The 19,384-nt window shown below is 39.8% G+C and overlaps 1 protein-coding gene and 1 pseudogene across 5 annotated transcripts in view; one reads left to right on the forward strand and one right to left on the reverse strand.

Moving 5' to 3' along the window:
* Nucleotides 1–19,384, reverse strand: part of CD47 (CD47 molecule) — a 58,174-nt gene that overhangs the window by 35,706 nt on the left and 3,084 nt on the right. For 4 of the 5 annotated variants that reach the window (XM_027104103.1, XM_027104078.1, XM_027104098.1 and 1 more), the window contains exon 2: nucleotides 8,759–9,106. In XM_027104103.1, the coding sequence (XP_026959904.1) occupies nucleotides 8,759–9,017 (259 nt within the window). In that variant the 5' untranslated portion in view covers nucleotides 9,018–9,106. Of the gene's footprint in view, nucleotides 1–8,758; nucleotides 9,107–10,033; nucleotides 10,056–19,384 lie in introns of those variants that run through there. The other variant, XM_027104093.1, reaches the window with a different exon arrangement.
* Nucleotides 22–3,275, forward strand: LOC113619398 (mitochondrial intermembrane space import and assembly protein 40 pseudogene; annotated as a pseudogene).

Genomic DNA, 19,384 nt, shown 5'->3' on the forward strand with positions numbered 1-19,384 from the left:
GGGTTGGGGGGTGGATGCTCTCATGGTTGCAGATCTCTACCAAGAGACAGATGTCTTCAGATACTCTGAATTCATATCTTAATTTCCAACTGAATTACTGAGCATCTTCCTATACCAAAGAAAACCCATTTCAATTCAGTCTAAAATCCTACCAGGAAAAACCTTCATGAATCATCTTTAGTTTTTCGTATCTAATGCCCAGAGGATTTGGTAAAAGCTCAATGATCTAACGACTATTCTTAACCTATTTTTCTCTACGTGCTTTATTATTTTTTTTGAGTTGTATACATTAACTCCTCAAATCCTCACAACTATTACATGCCTCCTATCATTGAGGAAACTGAGGCCTAGAGAATTAAGGGTCTTAAGTATCTTAAATCTTCATGTCCCAAACTGACTCCTGAAACTCCTCCCCCTACTCCTTCAGCAAACCTACCCTCTCAGTTTTCCCCATTTCAGTAGTGGTGACCCCATTTCTCCAGTTGCTCAAGCTAAAAACCTTGGGGTCATCCTTGACTCCTTGACTTCTCTCACATCTCACTTCTGGCCTGACACTAAATCCTGTGGTTGCTACCTTCAAGATACAGCCAGAATCTGATCTCATGTTCAACATGGGCTGACAATGAAATGTTCTTTCTTCACTGGCCTCCCTCCTTACACAACAGAACAATCTTCAACAGTCTTAGCATATATTAATAGAAATCTACCAGTGAAAATAAGAACTGTGTTTGACCTGGTCTGACCACTCATTTTTCACTTACTACACAAACATTTATTAAAAGCCCACCGTGGGTAGCGTACTCTTCTAGGTACCTGAGATCTAGCAGTGAATAAGCCAGGTGGGGCTACCGGCTTGAGGAGGGGGAGGGGCTGAAGAACAGACTCTTGTGGGTAGTAAGGCCTCATGGGGAGAGGAACTGGCTCTGAGCCTTGGACTGGAAAGAGCCTGCCATGTGAGGACTGGGGAGAAGATATGCCAAGGAACAGCAAGTTGGAGCAACTGAATGATGGCCAGTGTAACTAGAATTTAATGATACAAGATAAGATGGAACGAGATTGCTGGGATTAAGAACTCTCTAATTACCTGTTACCTCTCTCTAATTTGTTAAGGTGGGGAGAGTCTTCTCAGCTTGTTAAGAAAGTTTGGATTTTATTCTATAAGCAATGAAAAGTGATCGGAAACCTTCAAGTAGGGAAGAAATGTGACCTGATTTATTTAAAATCTTCTTTGGCAGCCTTGAAGGGAATGGATTATAGAGAAGCAGGACCTACCAGAAAGTTAATGCAGCCATCAGGTAGTAGCAGGAAGGTAGGACACGGCCCACAAATGCAGTCCTGAGCTGTTTTACTCATCAAATTTAAAGACATAATAGGGAATCGTCCCAAAGGAAAATGACTAGAATAGGGATGCTGAAACCATGAGCAATGGCTGAAGGAACTGGGGATTTTTACCTTAGAGAAGAATAAACTTGGAAGAGAAATACCATACCTCCTAGTGAGTGAGAAATTGCAGGGTTGCAAGTTTTAGCTTGACTTCAGGAAGAACTGGAACTGCCTGATAATAGACTAAAATCCTCTGGGCAGTAAAAGTCTCTTCCTGTCATGCGCTTAGGTAAATATTTGACTGGGAGGGGGCGGGTCCGCGCGGGCCTCCAAGCCGCCCGCCCCTCAGCAGAGAGGTCGCAGCGAGAGGCCGCCCCCCAATGCTTCAATCGCCGGAGGTCGGAGCGCCGGGCTGCACCGTGGCCTACTGCTGGCAGGAAGGGAAGGATCGAATCATATTTGTGACCAAAGAAGACCATGAAACTCCAAGCAACGTGGAGCTGGCGTTCGACGACCCCAATGATCCGTACGAGGAGCACGGACTGATCCTGCCCCACGGAGACCTCAGCTGGAACTGCCCGTGCCTTGGGGGCATGGCCAGCGGGGCGTGTGGGGAACAGTTCAAGGCGGCCTTTTCCTGCTTGCACTGCAGCACAGAGGATGTCAAGGGGTCGGACTGTGTAGTCCAGTTCCGGGCCATGCAGGAGTGCATGCAGAAGTACCCGGACCTCTATCCCCAGGAGGAGGAGAAGGAGAAGCCAGCGGATCGATTAGAGTAAATGGCTGCCTCTGAGGCCATCACAACCAAAAAAGAGGAGGGGTCCAGCTGATGAAGGCCCCGGGGCGCGCTGGGCTCCAGACTCCTTCAGAGAGGACGAACCTCTCCAAGAAAGTGTCTCTCCCTCTGTTGTTCTGTGCACTGTATTCTACAAAATAACGTACTGTGCTGATCAGGGGTCTTGGCCCCTTGACATATACACTGAAAAATGGGTTGTGAGTATGTGTGTCTCACATAACCTATCAGCGAATGTAGCTGCCACTTGTGAATTCTCTTCTCATATTGTCCTGAATTTTGCCTCTTTGAAATAACGTGCTGAATAATCTCAGCAACCCAAACTCATTATCTGGGAGTGTCTCTTGTGAGTGAGCACATTTATTGTGATTCCTCGTATCCCTTTTAGTAGATTTTATACCTAGTTGGAAAGCGAAAGAGAAACATCTTCCTTTAAAGATGCTGGAGCGGGGCCATTCCTTGTAGAAGAGGCAGGATGATCAGCCCTTGAGTGTTTGACCAAGCGCTATGCTTCATTTCTGATATATTTTGGTTTCCAGTTTGCATTGAGCTCCAGGTTTTCTACATTTGGAAAACAGAGCTTTGTACCCTCTGAGTGACTCCCTTTGTAAGTGAAGAGAAAGGCTGTTTATTTCTGTTCTTGTTATTCCCAAAGCCCTGGTTTGGGGTCTGTGTTCACATTGGCTCTGTCTCGGCCTGTTCAGATACAATGTTCTTGAGAGGTGGGAACCTAATCATTGCCAAAGTAGCACCCGAGAGACGAAACGGTGTCAATTAAAAGGAAAGCATGATTTTTACCTGAAAGAAAAATTTTTTTGAATGACCGACTACCTGGGGTGTGATAGAAGTAATTCAGGAATTACATGGGCAGATAGACTAGATGACTAATAGCTGACTCTATACCTCTATGCAGAAATAATAATAAGAGCTATTTCAAAGACAGAGGGTGGGATTATAGAACAAAAAATATTATTGTCTAAGTGATTCTTAACTGGAGCTTATCAGAATTACCTGGAGTTTATCCAAATGCCACATACTCTCCCCTTTCAGCTTCTACCCCAATAACTGTGTGTGTATGTGTGTGTGTGGGGGGGGGCAGGCGTGGGGTGACCCACGAGTCTCTCAATTTAAAATCACTGCTGCATCTCCCTGCTGTAATTTGTCTTCTCTCACTGACATGAACATGTTACCTCTCTCTAATTTGTTACGGTGGGAAAAGTTTGAGGATCACTGAATTGGATCTTTGAGTAGCAAATGAGATGCTAGGGAAAAACCCAATGTTTTATATAAAACTATGTATATGCCCATTAAGCTACTGATTTGTTAGAGTAATTAGTACTGTCAGACGACTAACTCTTTGTCTCCCGAGGGGAGAGGGAGACAAGATACTTCTCTAAGGTCCCTTTCAGTTCTGAGTTTCTATGGCACTAAGAAAATAAATTAAGCTTAAAATGGACTAAGAACAATATTAGATATTTTTCCAGTCCAGGATTAAGAAAGACGATCCAAAGTCAGCCAAACTCTTACTCCACCCAAGCTACGTCTGACAACTATGCCCATTATTCTCCAATTCCTGGTCAGGTAGAGTGGCTCGCAGGAAAATAAACTTACTAGTGGAAAGGCAATGAAATGATACTAAGAGGATGTGGTCTGTGGATAAGTGCTTACATTTTGCTTCCAAGTTTAAACATTATAAAAACCTAGGACCTCATTTCTCTTATCATTGTATACAAAATGGAATGACCTGAAAGAGCCAAGGAATCACTCTCATCCATTAAGCGTGCCTCTCCTTCAAATATATACAAGCTATACCTCCACGCACAGAGAACACGTTTCCACAGAGAATGATCACGATAAAATTTCTGACACTAAAATTCAAGCCAAATTTTTACTTGATGCTTCAGGACTGTGATGGGTTTTTTTTGTTTTTTTTTTTGTTTTTTTTTTTGATGTATTGACTTGGCTAGGGTATAGTCCCCAGTTATTTAATCAAAGCCAGAATTCTAAGGTAGCCCCCAAACACCCTGCCCCCTGAAAGCAGCCTTTTTAAATTCCCTCCCCTGGAGGGAGGGATGGGACTGTGAATATGATGGATTTCATTCCCGTGATTATATTGTTTCATATGGCAAAGAGATTTTGCTAAATGTAATTAAGGCCCCCAATCAGTTGACTTTGAAAGAGTGATTATTCTTGAGGGAGAGGGGGCAGACCAAATAAGAACTTAAAAGGGTTTGGGATTGTTCTAGCAAAAGAAATTCAACATGTTCGAGAGGGATTCAACAAGAGGAGGATTCTCCTTAGCTGGCTTTAAATATGGAAGAGGCTGTGTGGCAAGGAATGGGAGCAACCTCTAGGAGCTAAGAGAAGCCCCCATCAGACATCCAGCAGAGAAACAGGGACCTCAGTCCTACAATCACATGGAATTGAATTCTGCCAAAACCATGTGTGCTTGGAACAAGACCCAGAGCTCCTGATGAGAACACAGCCTGCTAATATCTTGATTTTAGCCTCGTAAGATTGGAGAACCCAGTCATACCATGACCAGAATTGTGATCTACAAAGTGGTGAGCTAATAAATGGGTGCTGTTTAAAGCTGCTACATTTGTGGTTGTTTGTACATGCACTTGAAAACTGACACGAGGATCTCAAAATGCCTTCATGTCAACATTATGAACATAACGTATCTCATGATGATGGTAATGGAAATGGCAACTTTGCTAAACTTGAACAGACCTTTTAAAACAAAACCCTAATAGCTTACTCAGAAAAAAGTAAAATTTTAAGCCTCCAAGTTTTTGTATCATTAATACTATAAGTATAAATATTAATAACACATTTTATAACTATTATTATTTACATTTAGTAATCTTGTTGTTTACAAGGTGTTTCCACAGAAACTATATACAGGGGTGGTAAACATACTGGTTTTAAAGACAGACAGATCTAGGTTAAAATCCTGGCTATGACTCTGGTCTTGAACAACTACCCTAAATCTCTCATGCTTCCTCATCTGTTAAATGGTAAGACCTATACCTACCTCCTAGAGTTCTTGAGTTCAGGACACAATATACATAAACTGTCTGGCACATATACATAAACTATCTGTACCCTAATAAATGTAAGATTATTTTACTGTTCTTTTGTACTATCACTTCCTTGAAAGTAGGGATTATGTCTTCATCATCAATGAATCCATAGTGCCTAACATAGCACCTGACACATAGTAGGTGCTCAATAAATCTTTGTTAAGTAAGCAAGATATTTTGAACAAGCCTGTGATGGAAATGGTATTCCCATCTTACAGATAAAAAACAGAGGACCAGACAGGTTGAGTTTTTTTATCCAAATTTTCTTAAACTAGAAAATGGTAATGTATTGAAAAAGCTTTCTAAATTCAAGTCCTGTGCTCTGTCCATGGTACTATACTATATGTAGGCACCAGAGGTATATAAAATCTCATAGAGAGGTATACTTATCTCATAGGTAGTATTTCTAAAATACTGTGCTCCAAAAAAAGGGCACAAAGAATGGCCACTCTTAATTCACATTCTACTAAGTGGAATTCTCTATTACACAATTTCTATTCCTCACTTATGCCTATATTTGTGAAAAAGTACCACATTGTAAAAATGGTTTCTATTGCCTAAATCCCCAAAGTCCCCATGATGGGTAAGTCTCATTATCATAATACATTTGTATTCCACTACAAGAGCCCTGCTCCAATTAACTTTTTGTGCAGAGAGAAGGTTTTTTTTTTTTTCCCCAGTAAAAAATGGGTACAAAATAATGACATGACAACAGGAGATGCTGGCAAGGATGTGAAGAAACTAGATCACTCATATGTTGCTGATGGGAATGTAAAATGGTACAACCACTCTGCAAAACAGTTTGGCAGTTTCCTTCACTTTGTTATACAGCAGACACTAACACACCATTGTAAAGCAATTATACTCCAATGGAGATGTTAAAACAAACAAACAAACAACTAAGCATACACTTGCATACAGCTGAGTAATTGTACTTCTGGGCATTTGTTCAGCGGAATGAAGATTATGTGCACCTAAAAACCACTATATGGTAGTTCACAGCAACTCCATTTGTAACAGCCAAAAACTGGAAACACCCAAAATGTCCTACGATAGGTGAACAGTTAAACAAGCTGTGATATACCCATACCATGGGATACTACTCAGCCAAAAAAGAGAGAGAAAGAGAACAAACTATTGATACAGGCACAACTTGGATAGATCTCAAGGGTACTGTGCTGAGTGTAAAAAGCCAATCTCAAAAGATTACATACTATATGATCCCATTTACATTACACTGTTGAAATGACCAAAGTATAGACATGGAGAACAAACTAGTGCTTGTCAGGTTAGCATGAGGGAGAGTTTTGTGCAAATGAAATAGCTTTATATGATTATGGTGGTAGTTACATAAATATACATATCATAAAATGACAAAGAATATACGTACATTGTACCATTGTCAACTTCCAAGTTTTGATTTTCTTTTTTTTTTTTTTGTGCAATACGCGGGCCTCTCACTGTTGTGGCCTCTCCCGTTGCGGAGCACAGGCTCTGGACGCACAGGCTCAGCAGCCATGGCTCATGGGCCTAGCCACTCCGCGGTATGTGGAATCTTCCCGGACCAGGGCACGAACCCATGTCCCCTCCATCAGCAGGCGGAGTCTTAACCACTGTGCCACCAGGGAAGCCCCAGGTTTTGATATTTTAGTATCATTATATAAGAGGTAACCAACCACTGGGGTAACTGAGTGAAGAGTACCCAGCACCCCTAAGCACCGCTCTGTTCTATCTTTGCAACTTCCTGTGAATCTATAAGTATTTCAAAAATAAAAATGAATGCAAAGCCAAATGTCTGAGACCTCTGGTAGAATTTTCTACGTTCTCTACAGTGAAACAGTACTTCCTCATTTGAATGGTCCCAGAGTAAACACAGTTCATATTTTTATAGGGTACTTTGAAAACAAAGAAAGATGAAACAATCACACACAAAATTATAAACTTTCTCTTCATCTCAGATGTTGGTATTACTTTCTCATCCATCTTCATTCCATCTTCTGGCCTTTCAAGTCTCATATCTTGAGTTTACCGCTCAGTGACCTACACTACACTAAAAAATTACTGGTCCCTATGCCTTGTTTTTTCATTCCAATGAAGCTGTACATTCCTTCAGAAATTTCAACTAGATATTAGGTTATCCAACTCCAGATTAGACTCCTGATGAAAGGTATACTCTAAAATAAAGGAAAAAAAGCTCTTCAGCCCAAATTAATATCAAATTAATAAAAGTTACAGTGTAAGAGAGATTTCTGAGCAGAAAAGCTTTCCAGATTCTGCTAGCCTACTCTAAGCCATCTCCTGCCCTCCCTCTCACAACACCCCAGGCCAGCTTCAGCAACCTGATACCTTCCTTCATAAAACAAACACCCCCAAAACACAATTTACATCTGCAAAGCACTTTGGTTCACAAAGCACTTGTACACAAGGGATCTCATCTGGTGCTCATTAGACTGTAGAATACATAAAAGCAAGTATCTATTTTCATCCCCATTTTAGAGATGAGGTAACTTGACTTGGCAAAGTAACTTCTCCATACCATAAAGGTGAACAGTTAAGTTGCAGAATAGGGGATATAACTCAGATCTGTTGATTCCTAATCCTAAGCAATGTCAAAATATTCTATCAACCTAAGCTCCCCATTCCCAACGTGGTAACAGATATTTAGTAACAGTAAATGCGAGAAGAACAGAGGCAAACAGCGGATCCAATTGAACTGATCTGATCCCATTGAAAGCAGAGGTTCTTAAAGTATGATCTAATCCTGAGATCGGTAATATGTCTAGTGATTCTAAATACAGCTTTCAAAATAGGAGGTTGAAATGTACTTCTATGTGGTTGAAGAACTCAGCTGGCACAGCAAAGAATAGAAACAAAGGAGACTTTAAATTTACTCCAGGTAAGTACTGCTTTATGCAACTCACCAACTCAAGTTTGTGAAGAAAGGGCAGAATAACGGTGCTATAATTTAAATAATTATAAATAAATAAATTAAATTGGATCCCTAGCTCTCCCACATCTTGGCCAAGGGAAAAAATAACAAAGCAAGGCTAAGCACAGGAAACCTCAAGGAATCATCTATGATAACCTGATTTTTAATATTCTGATTCTCCTCCTAATCTGTTCTTTCCAGAGGAAGCATGGCTGGGACTTGTCAACCATTGATCAAAGTGTAAGGTTAAAAAAAAAGGCAAAATAATTGGAAAAAGCCTTGAAAATTAATCACATGAAAGAAAGTACTTTTGATGGCAGCAAACAGAAATGCAGAGGAGATGACCCCCCGGACTGCTCACCGCAATATAACAGTCCTCAGACAAAAAGTTTGAGAACCACACAATGTACAAATTAACCAACAACAAAGGAGATTTACTGTGAAAAGCAGAAGAGCATATAAGATAAAACTCGTGATCTTAAAGCTGCTAAACATTCCATCAACATTTATTATTAATAGTCTGCTTTTTGATTCAAACGAGTTGGTGGCCCCATGTTACCCCCCCCCTTTCTAACAGGATCACGTTGCTTCAGGAGAAATAAAAGGGAAACTTTATAGAAGTCTTACCAACACGATATTTTAGTTCTACGATGGTTTCGCCTTCTCTGCTTAATTCTGTTACTTCACAAGTGTAGTTTCCTAAGACGGCTTCACGTTTATCCATCGTCAAAGAGGCAATGCCATTTAGTAATTCTGATGGTGAGATTTTTGCACTAGTAAACATATCGCTGGAATTGGACCTTTGCTGAACTCCATCAAAGATGAAAATGTCTTTTCCTTTAAATTTCCAACTGACATACAATTCAGCGATGCTCTTCGCCTCCATGTTATTAACAAAACATGGGATGACAACAGTTTGATTGCAAACGGTGTATTCTACAGATTTGGTTGTATTGAATATTAGCTGAGCTGAACCTGGAAAAGAGAAATAAAATGGTTTCATTTCATTACAGAATTCTATACTATGAGATTTTACGTATGTTACAAATCCTTAAGATAAAGAGAAATACTTCTATTGTTCACTTAAGCAAGCAAGCAGCTATAGAGAAGAGAAGATGGGCAAGGTTAAAAAAAGAAACAAATTATTTTAATATTAACATGCACAGCTGATAGACAATACTGTACACTTCTTGCTTATTCATTCCCAGTAAAACAAAATATACATTCTCACACATCTTGGGAATAAATTCAGCAACTGTGTTAGAACATGCAGGTGTAGTATCTGGCTTTGGAAGCTTTGAAGTAATCATTACTGTCTTCTGATATATGTAGAAAAATACTATCCTTACTATGAGAAAATTTTAAACAGAAAATAAAACCAAATATTATATTCAGTCTTAACTTCTATACACTCCTCCAAATAGAACTTGCTAAACTGATATGAAGTTTATCTCTATCCCTATGTTGCATTTCCGAAAATGGTGTCAGGCTCTACTGTACTTAAATATAAAAAGTAAATCACATGAGTCACATCACATCTTTCCACTAGGATGGAAAGTCTTAGAATGCTAAGGAGAAAAAAAACATTCTCTATGGCTATTTTCCCATTGCAAAATACAGACAGCAACAGACATTTTGTATGCAAGTATTATAAAAGATTATACACAATTGAATGGTATTTTCCCACTCCCACATTTCATTGAAACTAAGGAACAACTTCCAAATGTATATTACAGGTATCCCTTCCTTCTAGAAACCAAAAACCACCCAAAATAAAGCTAAGATGCAAGTTGAAACCAAGAGCAGATACTGCTAATAAGTAGCATATATTCCATCAACTCTTTTCAATAGGATAAACTACTGGTTGTTGCCTTATAAAAGAGGGATTGAGAAATGCATCACCTTTCATCTAGAATGTGTAAAAATGTGGAGAAATTGTAGTTGTCTTCCATATTCTTCAGCCATTTATCAACTCTTTCATCTAAGTAGTTCCTTGGTGTTTCTCTCAAAAAAAGCACTAACAAATATAAATAAAACCTCAAGTTTAATCATTCATCCATAAGATTTTTTCCTTCATCGGGGCATAGGATGGTATTACTCTAGGAACATAATTACTATTCAATAAATGCCCACTGAATTGAATGCTAGGATGCAGAGTGGAATATGAACTGAACAATGTTCAAGAAGTCTGAGAACAAATCCCATCTCTGTCAATTTTCAGTATGCGACCTTAAGCAATTCACTTAACTTCTCTATGCCTTGGTTTACTCTCTGTAAGTAAGAGGATCAAAAAGGGCTTCCCTGGTGGCGCAGTAGTTGAGAGTCCGCCTGCCGATGCAGGGGACGCGGGTTCGTGCCCTGGTCCGGGAAGACCCCACATGCCGCGGAGCGGAGCGGCTGGGCCCGTGGGCCATGGCCGCTGAGCCTGCGCGTCCGGAGCCTGTGCTCCACAACAGTGAGAGGCCCGCGTACCGCAAAAACAAACAAACAAACAAACAAACAAAAACGAACACTGGGCTGCTTCACAGAATTGTGGTCAGCAACACAGGAGAAAATATATTGGCAAGTGCTCTCTAAACAATACTGTGCTATAAATATGTAGAATGATACTATAAAAACTAAGCACTATACAGCATTTTAATGTAATGTTCCAGACCTTCTCTGACTGGCAGGTCTAAATTGTTACATTTCTGGGAATCTGCAGTCTGAATCAATCCCGTGGGCCTCCATAGCTCACCTCTCCCTAGTTCTTTATATTTCTAGCCACCCAAATATCAGGAAGCCCCAGGCAAAACCTGGACTTCCAACTGCATTCTTCAAAACCTTGGAGTTGTAAATTATTTCCCCTGAGAAATAAGCATTAGTGGGAGACTACAGTGTACAAGGAGAGAAGAAAAGTGGCTATGATGTTGGAATTAGAAAGGAAAGAAAGTGTCAGAAAATATGGTCAACGATTTTGAAATGGACAAAAAGATTACCGGGAGTCCTTTCAGCGGAGTGCTGGGCACTGTCTGAGAGATGCGAGTGCTGGGCACTGTCTGAGAGATGCTTTTGGAATATCTGATTCTATAGGGGCCTGTGCATTTTGCTAAGACTGGGCTGCTTTTACAACTTTGTAAGTTGTAGAAAACTGATGGTAATGCGAATGATTCAGATCCATAGAGATACAAATAAACTTTGTTCTGCCATTGATTTCCACCTGGTGGAAGAGAGGAATTTAAACAATTACATTTTAGGGGCTTCCCTGGAGGTCTAGTTCTTAAGACTCAGTGCTTCCACTTCAGGGGGCACGGGTTTGATCCCTGGTTGGAGAACTAAGATCCTGCATGCCTTGCAGCATGGCCAAAAATTAAAAAAAAAATTTTTTTTTAAATTACATTTTACTGTGCTGAGGACACTGACCAATTTTGCATTTGCTCACAAATTCATTTCACCATTCCTGATTTCCCATATGTACATGTGTCTATTCTTCGAATTCTCTTTTAAAACCAAGATGGTTGTACCGTCTTGCTGGTTTGCTTATTAATGTGAAATAAAAACTTTGACACATGTTCATTTTATATTTGTTTGAGTCAAGATTTTACCTTCTAAAAATTATCCTTTAATTAAAGAGATACAAGTGAAGAGCTAAGTTATCCCAGCGATCTTTTTTAGAAGTGGTAAGACCGCTTCTAAGTAAGTAAGAAGCAGTCAGCAAGCACTCTACGATTTCATAACTTATGTTTAGAAAATGAATTTTTGAAAGAATACAGAAAGCACTGATTACACTGTTATTTGTTGTAATATTAATGCAAACATTTTTATAGCTGAAGCAATTTAAGTAGAATAAATGCTGTCAATAAACTTCAAAGTGAAATTGACCTGGATAAACTATAATTTGAATAATCCTTGCACTAATAATTAATAAATATAGTCCAAAAATGTTGCTCCATCAGCTGTTAACTACAACTTCATCCTCTATAAACATTTGTTAAAAAGCTATTAAGCAGTAAAATTATCTGATTTGGTTTTTCTCTATTTTGCCTACTGCCTTTTGATGAGACAGCAGAGTGAAGAAATGATCTAAAATAGAGCAAATAAAGGATCATATAGATAATTATCATGAATAAGTAAGTTCTGAATAATCAAGAAATGCCTACAGCAGTCTAAATCAGATAGAAACTGATAAGTATAACCATCAGCCATGCTAGAGTTACAGATAAATTAACAAATGAAATGAGAAAATTAACTTATATCAAATGCCAAAAATATTGGACCTTACAACCTCTGTGAATACAGACCACCAACTCAAACCATCTCATAACACAGTCCTCAAAACAGCTGCTATGCACTTTCAGAAAAGGCTTAATACATGATACTCACAGTACACAGGTCTAGGTCAGAAATGCTAACATGCAGCAAATGTTTATTGAGAATTACCTGATCTGAAACACTGTGACGGGATGTGGGGATACATTAATGGAAAAAAAATGTAGGAATTATCTTTAAGAAGCTTAGAATTCTCACCTGGGGGACTGATACATACTTTTTATAACCCAAGGTCATAAGGGCTGTCCTTCCTGTATGAAGTGCTATGGATGGGCAGGAAAGTAATCAGTCTTACGGATTTCAAGGAAAATATTTGTTGGGTCTTCCCTGGTGGCACAGTGGTTAACAATCTGCCTGCCAATGCAGGGGACACGGGTTTGAGCCCTGGTCGGGGAGGATCCCACATGCCGCGGAGCAACTAAGCCCATGCGCCACAACTACAGAGCCTGTGCTCTAGGGCCCTTGAGCCACAACTACTGAGCCCGTGTGCCACAGCTACTGAAGCCCATGTGCCTAGAGCCTGCGCTCCGCAACAAGAGAAGCCACCACAATGAGAAGCCCACTCATTGCAACAAAAAGTAGCCCCCGCTCACCACAACTAGAGAAAGCCCACGCACAGCAGCGAAGACCCAACGCAGCCAAAAATAAAATAAAATAAATAAATTTATTAAAAAAAAAAAAGAAAATGTTTGCTGCTACTAAGGGAACAACAGAAGATTGCCATAGACCCTGACCATTTAGGCCTTCAATCTTTTATCGTTTCACATGTTCCACATAAAAGTTCTCTCCTTTGTAACAACTCTGAAATCACTCTCCTTTTGGAAGAGGTTATCTTATACTCTCTGAAGGAGCCCTCTCTTCCTATTTCAAGTTGAGTCCTCCAGATAAGAAACCAGAAGCTTCCAATACTTCCACCTATAAATTTTCCTGCTACCCCAACTATCCACACCTCTCTTCCCCTCACTTCCTCCTCTTCAGAAATGAACCCTGTCACCTGAGAGCTAGTTTACATTTCTGCCCCACGCTCATCAATCTCCTTGAGAACTTTCCCTCGTTGACTATCATCCTCCGACATCCCTCGAGTTCATTTACAGTAGGTTTAAAAAAACTTTTGTAAATGCTTGAATATTAGTCAACTGAAAAAAAAATCCCTTGTACTTGTCTCTGTTTCCTAGCATCCTAGAAAGATAATCTACATGCATTTCTTCACCTCTTACTCACTTCTTAAATCTCTGCCACCTGGCCTCCACCCTGGCCTTTTTCACTACAACAGCTCTTGCCAAAGTCACCAATCATCCCCTGTGAAAACGGAATGCACATGGTTCACTCTCTATCTTGACTTCTCTACAGTTCTTGAGCCAGTGGGCAGCTCCTTTCTCGCTCTTGTCTCTTGGCTTCTACGTCTCTGGATTTCCTCCTAAGGACTTCCTGTCCAACGCTGCCCCCCACCCCTCCCCGCCCCAGTATTCTCCCTCACTCCAGGTTTTAACTACCCACTCATTTTATTTAACTAGGCCTCACCTTTCTCCTTAACTGTAGACCTTGGAAAGCCAACTGGCTGCTATGTGTTTCCACTTGGATGCACTACAGTTACTTCAGAGTCAACATGTCCAAAAATCTATTTACCCTCTGCCTACCTTCATTCCAAATCCTCACTTCCCTAAAGTATTTTCTATTATCCACCAGTCAACCAGACCTGGACCTACGAATCACGCTGGACTCTGCCCTCTCCTTAGCCATGGAGAGTTCTTGTTAGGCTCAGCCTATTTAACAGTTCCTAAATCCAATGTTTGTTGTATGAATTAATTAGACATTCATCATTTCTGCCTTGAACTATTGCCATACCCTCCTAACTAGCTCCCTGCCTTCAGCCTCAATGTTTCCCCATCCCAGCCATGTATTTTCCACAGTTCCCGAAATAACTGTTCCAAATGCAAATATACACTCTTTTGCCTAATATACTTTAACAGCACCCGCCGCCCCCCGACTTTCAGGCTAAATTCTAAGGGTATTAGCATGGAATACAAACTAGGTCCTTCAAGATCCTGTCCAGCTCCACTTCCTGTACTCCCTCATTTCCAAACTAAGCTCCAGTCATAATGACCTTGCAATTCCATGGATATGCAAATGCACTCTCTTCTCCATGCCTTTCCCCCCACACACAAGCTGTTCCCCAGCCTAAGGAGGCCTGTACCTTTCACTGGGTGTTCAGGTAAGAGCACAAACTTTGGAGTCAGACCTTGGATGCTGACTTAGCACTTTCTAAGTGTATAACCTTAGGCAAGTTACTTAATTTCTGTATCTCAGTTTCCTCATCTATAAAATGTGAATATTGATAGTGTACACCTCATAGAGATTTTGTTAAGATTTAATCAGATAAAGAACATGGAGTTCTTTATTTCAGTGCCTTTCACGTACACAGCAAATGTTCAATAAATGGCAGCTACAGTTCACTAACTTTGGCTCTTCCTGAAAGCGCGGTTGAGATGTTCAATCCTGTCCCCTTTGTCGCTACTACTCAACTGTATTCATCCCTTCTTATTGCTCCCACTGCCCCCTCTTCAAGTGCTGTCACTGCATTTACTATCAAATCTTGTAACTACTGTTTTATTTTACTGATCTCTCCTTTAGGATCAAAAGATAGTAATGCAAGAACCATGTCTTCATTTGGTATCCTATGGATCTAACCCAGGGTCCAGCAAGTAGGACTTAATACATTTCTTCTGAACGTAAAAATTTAAAGTATGAATCCCAAGAAAGGAAAATCTAAACATCATATCAGGGAAGATTCACTCTTGTTCCATATTTCAGAAGAATCCTCCACTGTTTCTCACTTCTATAGACCTGATTACAGTATCGTGAAGCTACATATTTTCATGAAAAATCTAAATCAAGTCAGTTGCAGTGCAGATTGGATGGAACAGTTCCTTTAAAATTACTTGTAGTGTCTAAGAATGCTCTTCCTACCAGGTGGTGTTTAAACTGGGTCTGGAAGGAGAAGTAGGAATGTTATAGAAAAGTAAGAGCTTTCTAGGCAGAGTACACAATGAGTACAGAGGAATGAAGAAAGAGAATAACCGCAGGCTGGTGATTATTCAGGTGAGCTCTAGGAAAGGGGGCTGGACAAGATGGTTAAGAAGTATTGTAAAGGCTTCCTTGAATGTCATGCTGAGGAGTGTGGAGTTGAAAACACAAGCAGTAGCAAACCACTCAGACTTACTTACATTAAAAAAAATAATACAGCAGTATGAAGGGTGAATTGCGGCAGGAAAGGAGATGGGAAAGAAGATACATTAAGAGATCACTGCAGTAATCCAGGCAAATGACAACTGAAAAGAAGGCAAAAAATTACAGTAAAAAAACAAAAAAGGAAAATCGACATAAGTCAGATGTGGGAGGTAAAGGAGAAGAAGAAAGAAGAATTGTAAAGTTGTTAACTAAAACACAAACAACCCAATACAAAAATGGGCAGAAGACCTAAATAGACATTTCTCCAAAGAAGATATACAGATTGCCAACAAACACATGAAAGGATGCTCAACATCACTAATCATTAGAGAAATGCAAATCAATACTACAATGAGGTATCACGTCACTCCAGTCAGAATGGCCATTATCAAAAAATCTACAAACAATAAATGCTGGAGAGGGTGTGGAGAAAATTGAACCCTCTTGCACTGTTGGTGGGAACGTAAATTGATACAGCCACTATGGAGAACTGTATGGAGGTTCCTTAAAAAACTAAAAAAAATACCATATGACCCAGCAATCCCACTACTGGGCATATATCCTGAGAAAACCATAATTCAAAAAGAGTCATGTACCACAATGTTCATTGCAGCTCTATTTACAATAGCCAGGACATGGAAGCAACCTAAGTGTCCACTGACAGATGAATGGATACAGAAGATGTGGCACATATATACAATGGAATATTACTCAGCCATAAAAAGAAACGAAACTGAGTTATTTGTAGTGAGATGGATGGACCTAGAGTCTGTCATACAGAGTGAAGTAAGTCAGAGAGGGAAAAACAAATACCGTATGCTAACACATATATATGGAATCTAAAAAAAAAAAAAAAATGGTTCTGAAGAACCTAGGGGCAGGACAGGAATAAAGACGCAGACGTAGAGAATGGACTTGAGGACACAGGGAGGGGGACGGGTAAGCTGGGACGAAGTGAGAGAGTGGCATGCACACATATACACTACCAAACGTAAAATAGATAGTGGGTGGGAAGCAGCCACATAGCACAGGGAGATCAGCTCCGTGCTTTGTGACCACCTAGACGGGTGTGATAGGGAGGGTGGGAGGGAGACACAAGAGGGAGGGGATATGGGGATTATGTATATGTACAGCTGATTCACTTTGTTATACAGCAGAAACTAGCACACCATTGTAAAGCAATTATACTCCAATATAGTTGTTAAAAAATTAAAAAGTAAAATAAAATAAAAATAAAGTTGCTAGCTAAAATATCAATAGTATGCATAACTAGTTAGATTGTGGATTAACTATAGAGAAAAGAGATTTAAGAGATTTAGGGGTGAATGTTCTTTCAATATTTAATAGGCTGAGTATTAAAGGTACCTGTGGTGCAATGAAATGGAGATGTCCAGTAGATCCCAGGATATATCAATTTGGATTTAAGAAGAAAAGTCTGAGCTACAAAGACTTGGGAAATACCAAGAATATAGGTGGTAATAGAAACTGTGAGCATAAACAGGATCACCCAGAGAGTCCTTGCAAAGCAAACAGAGCAGGTACCAGAGAATAAAGTGTTGGCGAATACCAATATTTATGGAGCAAATAGTTAAAGAGGAGCAAACCAACGATGTGGGAAAAAGAAGTGATAGAAGTAGGTGAGGCAGCAAAGAATGCCACTGCAGACACCAAGGGTCTTAATATGGACAAAACAGATGTCAAGCAGGATGAGTAAAAACAGCCTCTAGAGATTTAAAAATTCACCATTAGCTTCTTTACCTGCAGCAATGTCAGCAGACTAGGGACTCGGCAGTATAAGAAAGCAGAGAAAGAAGGCAGTAATGGAAAGAGCGTGGAGCCTGGGACAAGGCCAAGGTTTTTTTGGTTGTTCTTCTTGTTTGTTTTTAATATGGGGTGAAACTTGAGCATGTCTGCTAGCTAAGACGAAGGAATCAATGAAGAAGGAAAGATCTAAGGTTCAAAGCTTAAGGATTAAGGTGATTAGGCAGGTCTCCGAGATGGTGGAAGTGAAAGAGCTGTAGACAGGGGATCCTTTCCTTGGAAAGTGAATAGGAACACTTCTGACACTGGGTGAAGGAGGAGAATGAGACGAACGTTGCCTAAGATATTATGGACAAGTTTAGTAATGGTGGGCGGGAAGTTGAGAGAGTCCACACCACACATCACTATTTTTTGCAGTAGAGTAGGAAGTTAATTATTTGCTTGGAATGGATGTTCAGGATTGGGGTAAGAAGCCCCAGCAGTCACTAAGGTGAATGAAGCAAAGCTTGTTGAGTAAAGACGCCTGCAAGAAATGAATCCTACTAATATTTGCCATCAGGCTTGGTCTCTGGTAGGAAGAACTGGAGTCTCAAACTGAACTGGGTTAGAATTAGCGTCAAAAGGAGGATTTAGTCAGATCTCTCCTCAACAGAAACTAAATAAAGTCTGGGGTAAAATGGAGGTGTCCACACCTGTTTAGTCCTAACTCAAACTAATCGCCCACTCGGTTTTAAAGTGGCCTCATGGGAACAGAAATGGTCAACCTAGAATTATAAGGCCCGGGGCAGTTTAAAGTCAGTAACATCCAGAATTACAGCCTTATCAAGCACTTAAAATATATTAAGTATTACTGCGGTATAAAAACAAAAAATCCCTTCTCTTCATAAACTACACTTTAAGTTATTAAGAGGCATACAGTCCGAAATTTGTCTGTATGTCCAAGAGGGCCTTGCAAAATGCTTAGAGCATAACGTGGGCTCATACTTGCTTGAAACAGGAAAAGCAATTTTGATAGACCCTGCACTTGCCAAATCCCTTGCCTTGCTTTTTAACCTGTAAGTGTGACATGTATTCAGATATGCACTTATTCTCCTAATCTAAATCTTAAACCCTGGGATTGACCAGATTCTGAGTCTTATACAACTGCTCCATGGAGATGGAATAAAATATTCAGAGCAGGGTGTAACTTCTAATTCCTGTTGCAACTCCATGTAACCACAAAGAGGGAAAATTCAGGTTCTACTGTCTTAGTCTAGGTATATCAGAATCAAATTTCCTGGGTGCTCTATATTTTTTTTACTTTATTACTACAATGAGTTTAGCAAAATTGATCCTACACTATCATTCTTGTTCTTTTATCATAGAAGAAATATCGGCACTAGTACACAAAGTGAAAGTTGCTTTATCACAACCCAAGAGTGCATTATATTAGGCTGAGGCACAAGATATAAACATATAGAAATTTTTCTCTTGTATAAAAAGAGAAAAAAATTTTCTCTTGTATAAAAAGGTATGACAGCAAAAACCTAAAAGATGGGTAAAATGGTTATATGAAAATTACATCACGAAAAGAACATAAATGTATAGTAGCTAGAGTTGAATTAACAGCAAGGAATGCAAACTTAGTTTTAATAATGCATTTTGGATTTAGAATGTTTATCAGTTTTGGGAAAACCACCTATTTTTCCTCTTTAGAACCTGGCCTTTCAAATCTCCATTAACAATTCAGTGGCAAAGATAAAACATCTGCCAAAATACAGATGACAGCATGAGCAAATGTCCTAATGGTAGGCATTTAGTGTAATGCTTTAGCATACTGCCTCTAGACTGCTGGGCGGCCCCGGAAATAAGTACTTTTAAATAGGCATTTACTTCCTCAAAATGGCAAATTGTGGTTAAAAGTAATATATTCTTGAGGAGAGAAGAAAACATTTTTGTTTAAGCAAGCCAAATGAC

The sequence above is a fragment of the Aethalodelphis obliquidens genome, unplaced genomic scaffold, assembly GCF_003676395.1.
Source record: "Aethalodelphis obliquidens isolate GAN/ISIS:26980383/991018 unplaced genomic scaffold, ASM367639v1 scaffold1, whole genome shotgun sequence".
Taxonomy (NCBI): domain Eukaryota; kingdom Metazoa; phylum Chordata; class Mammalia; order Artiodactyla; family Delphinidae; genus Aethalodelphis; species Aethalodelphis obliquidens.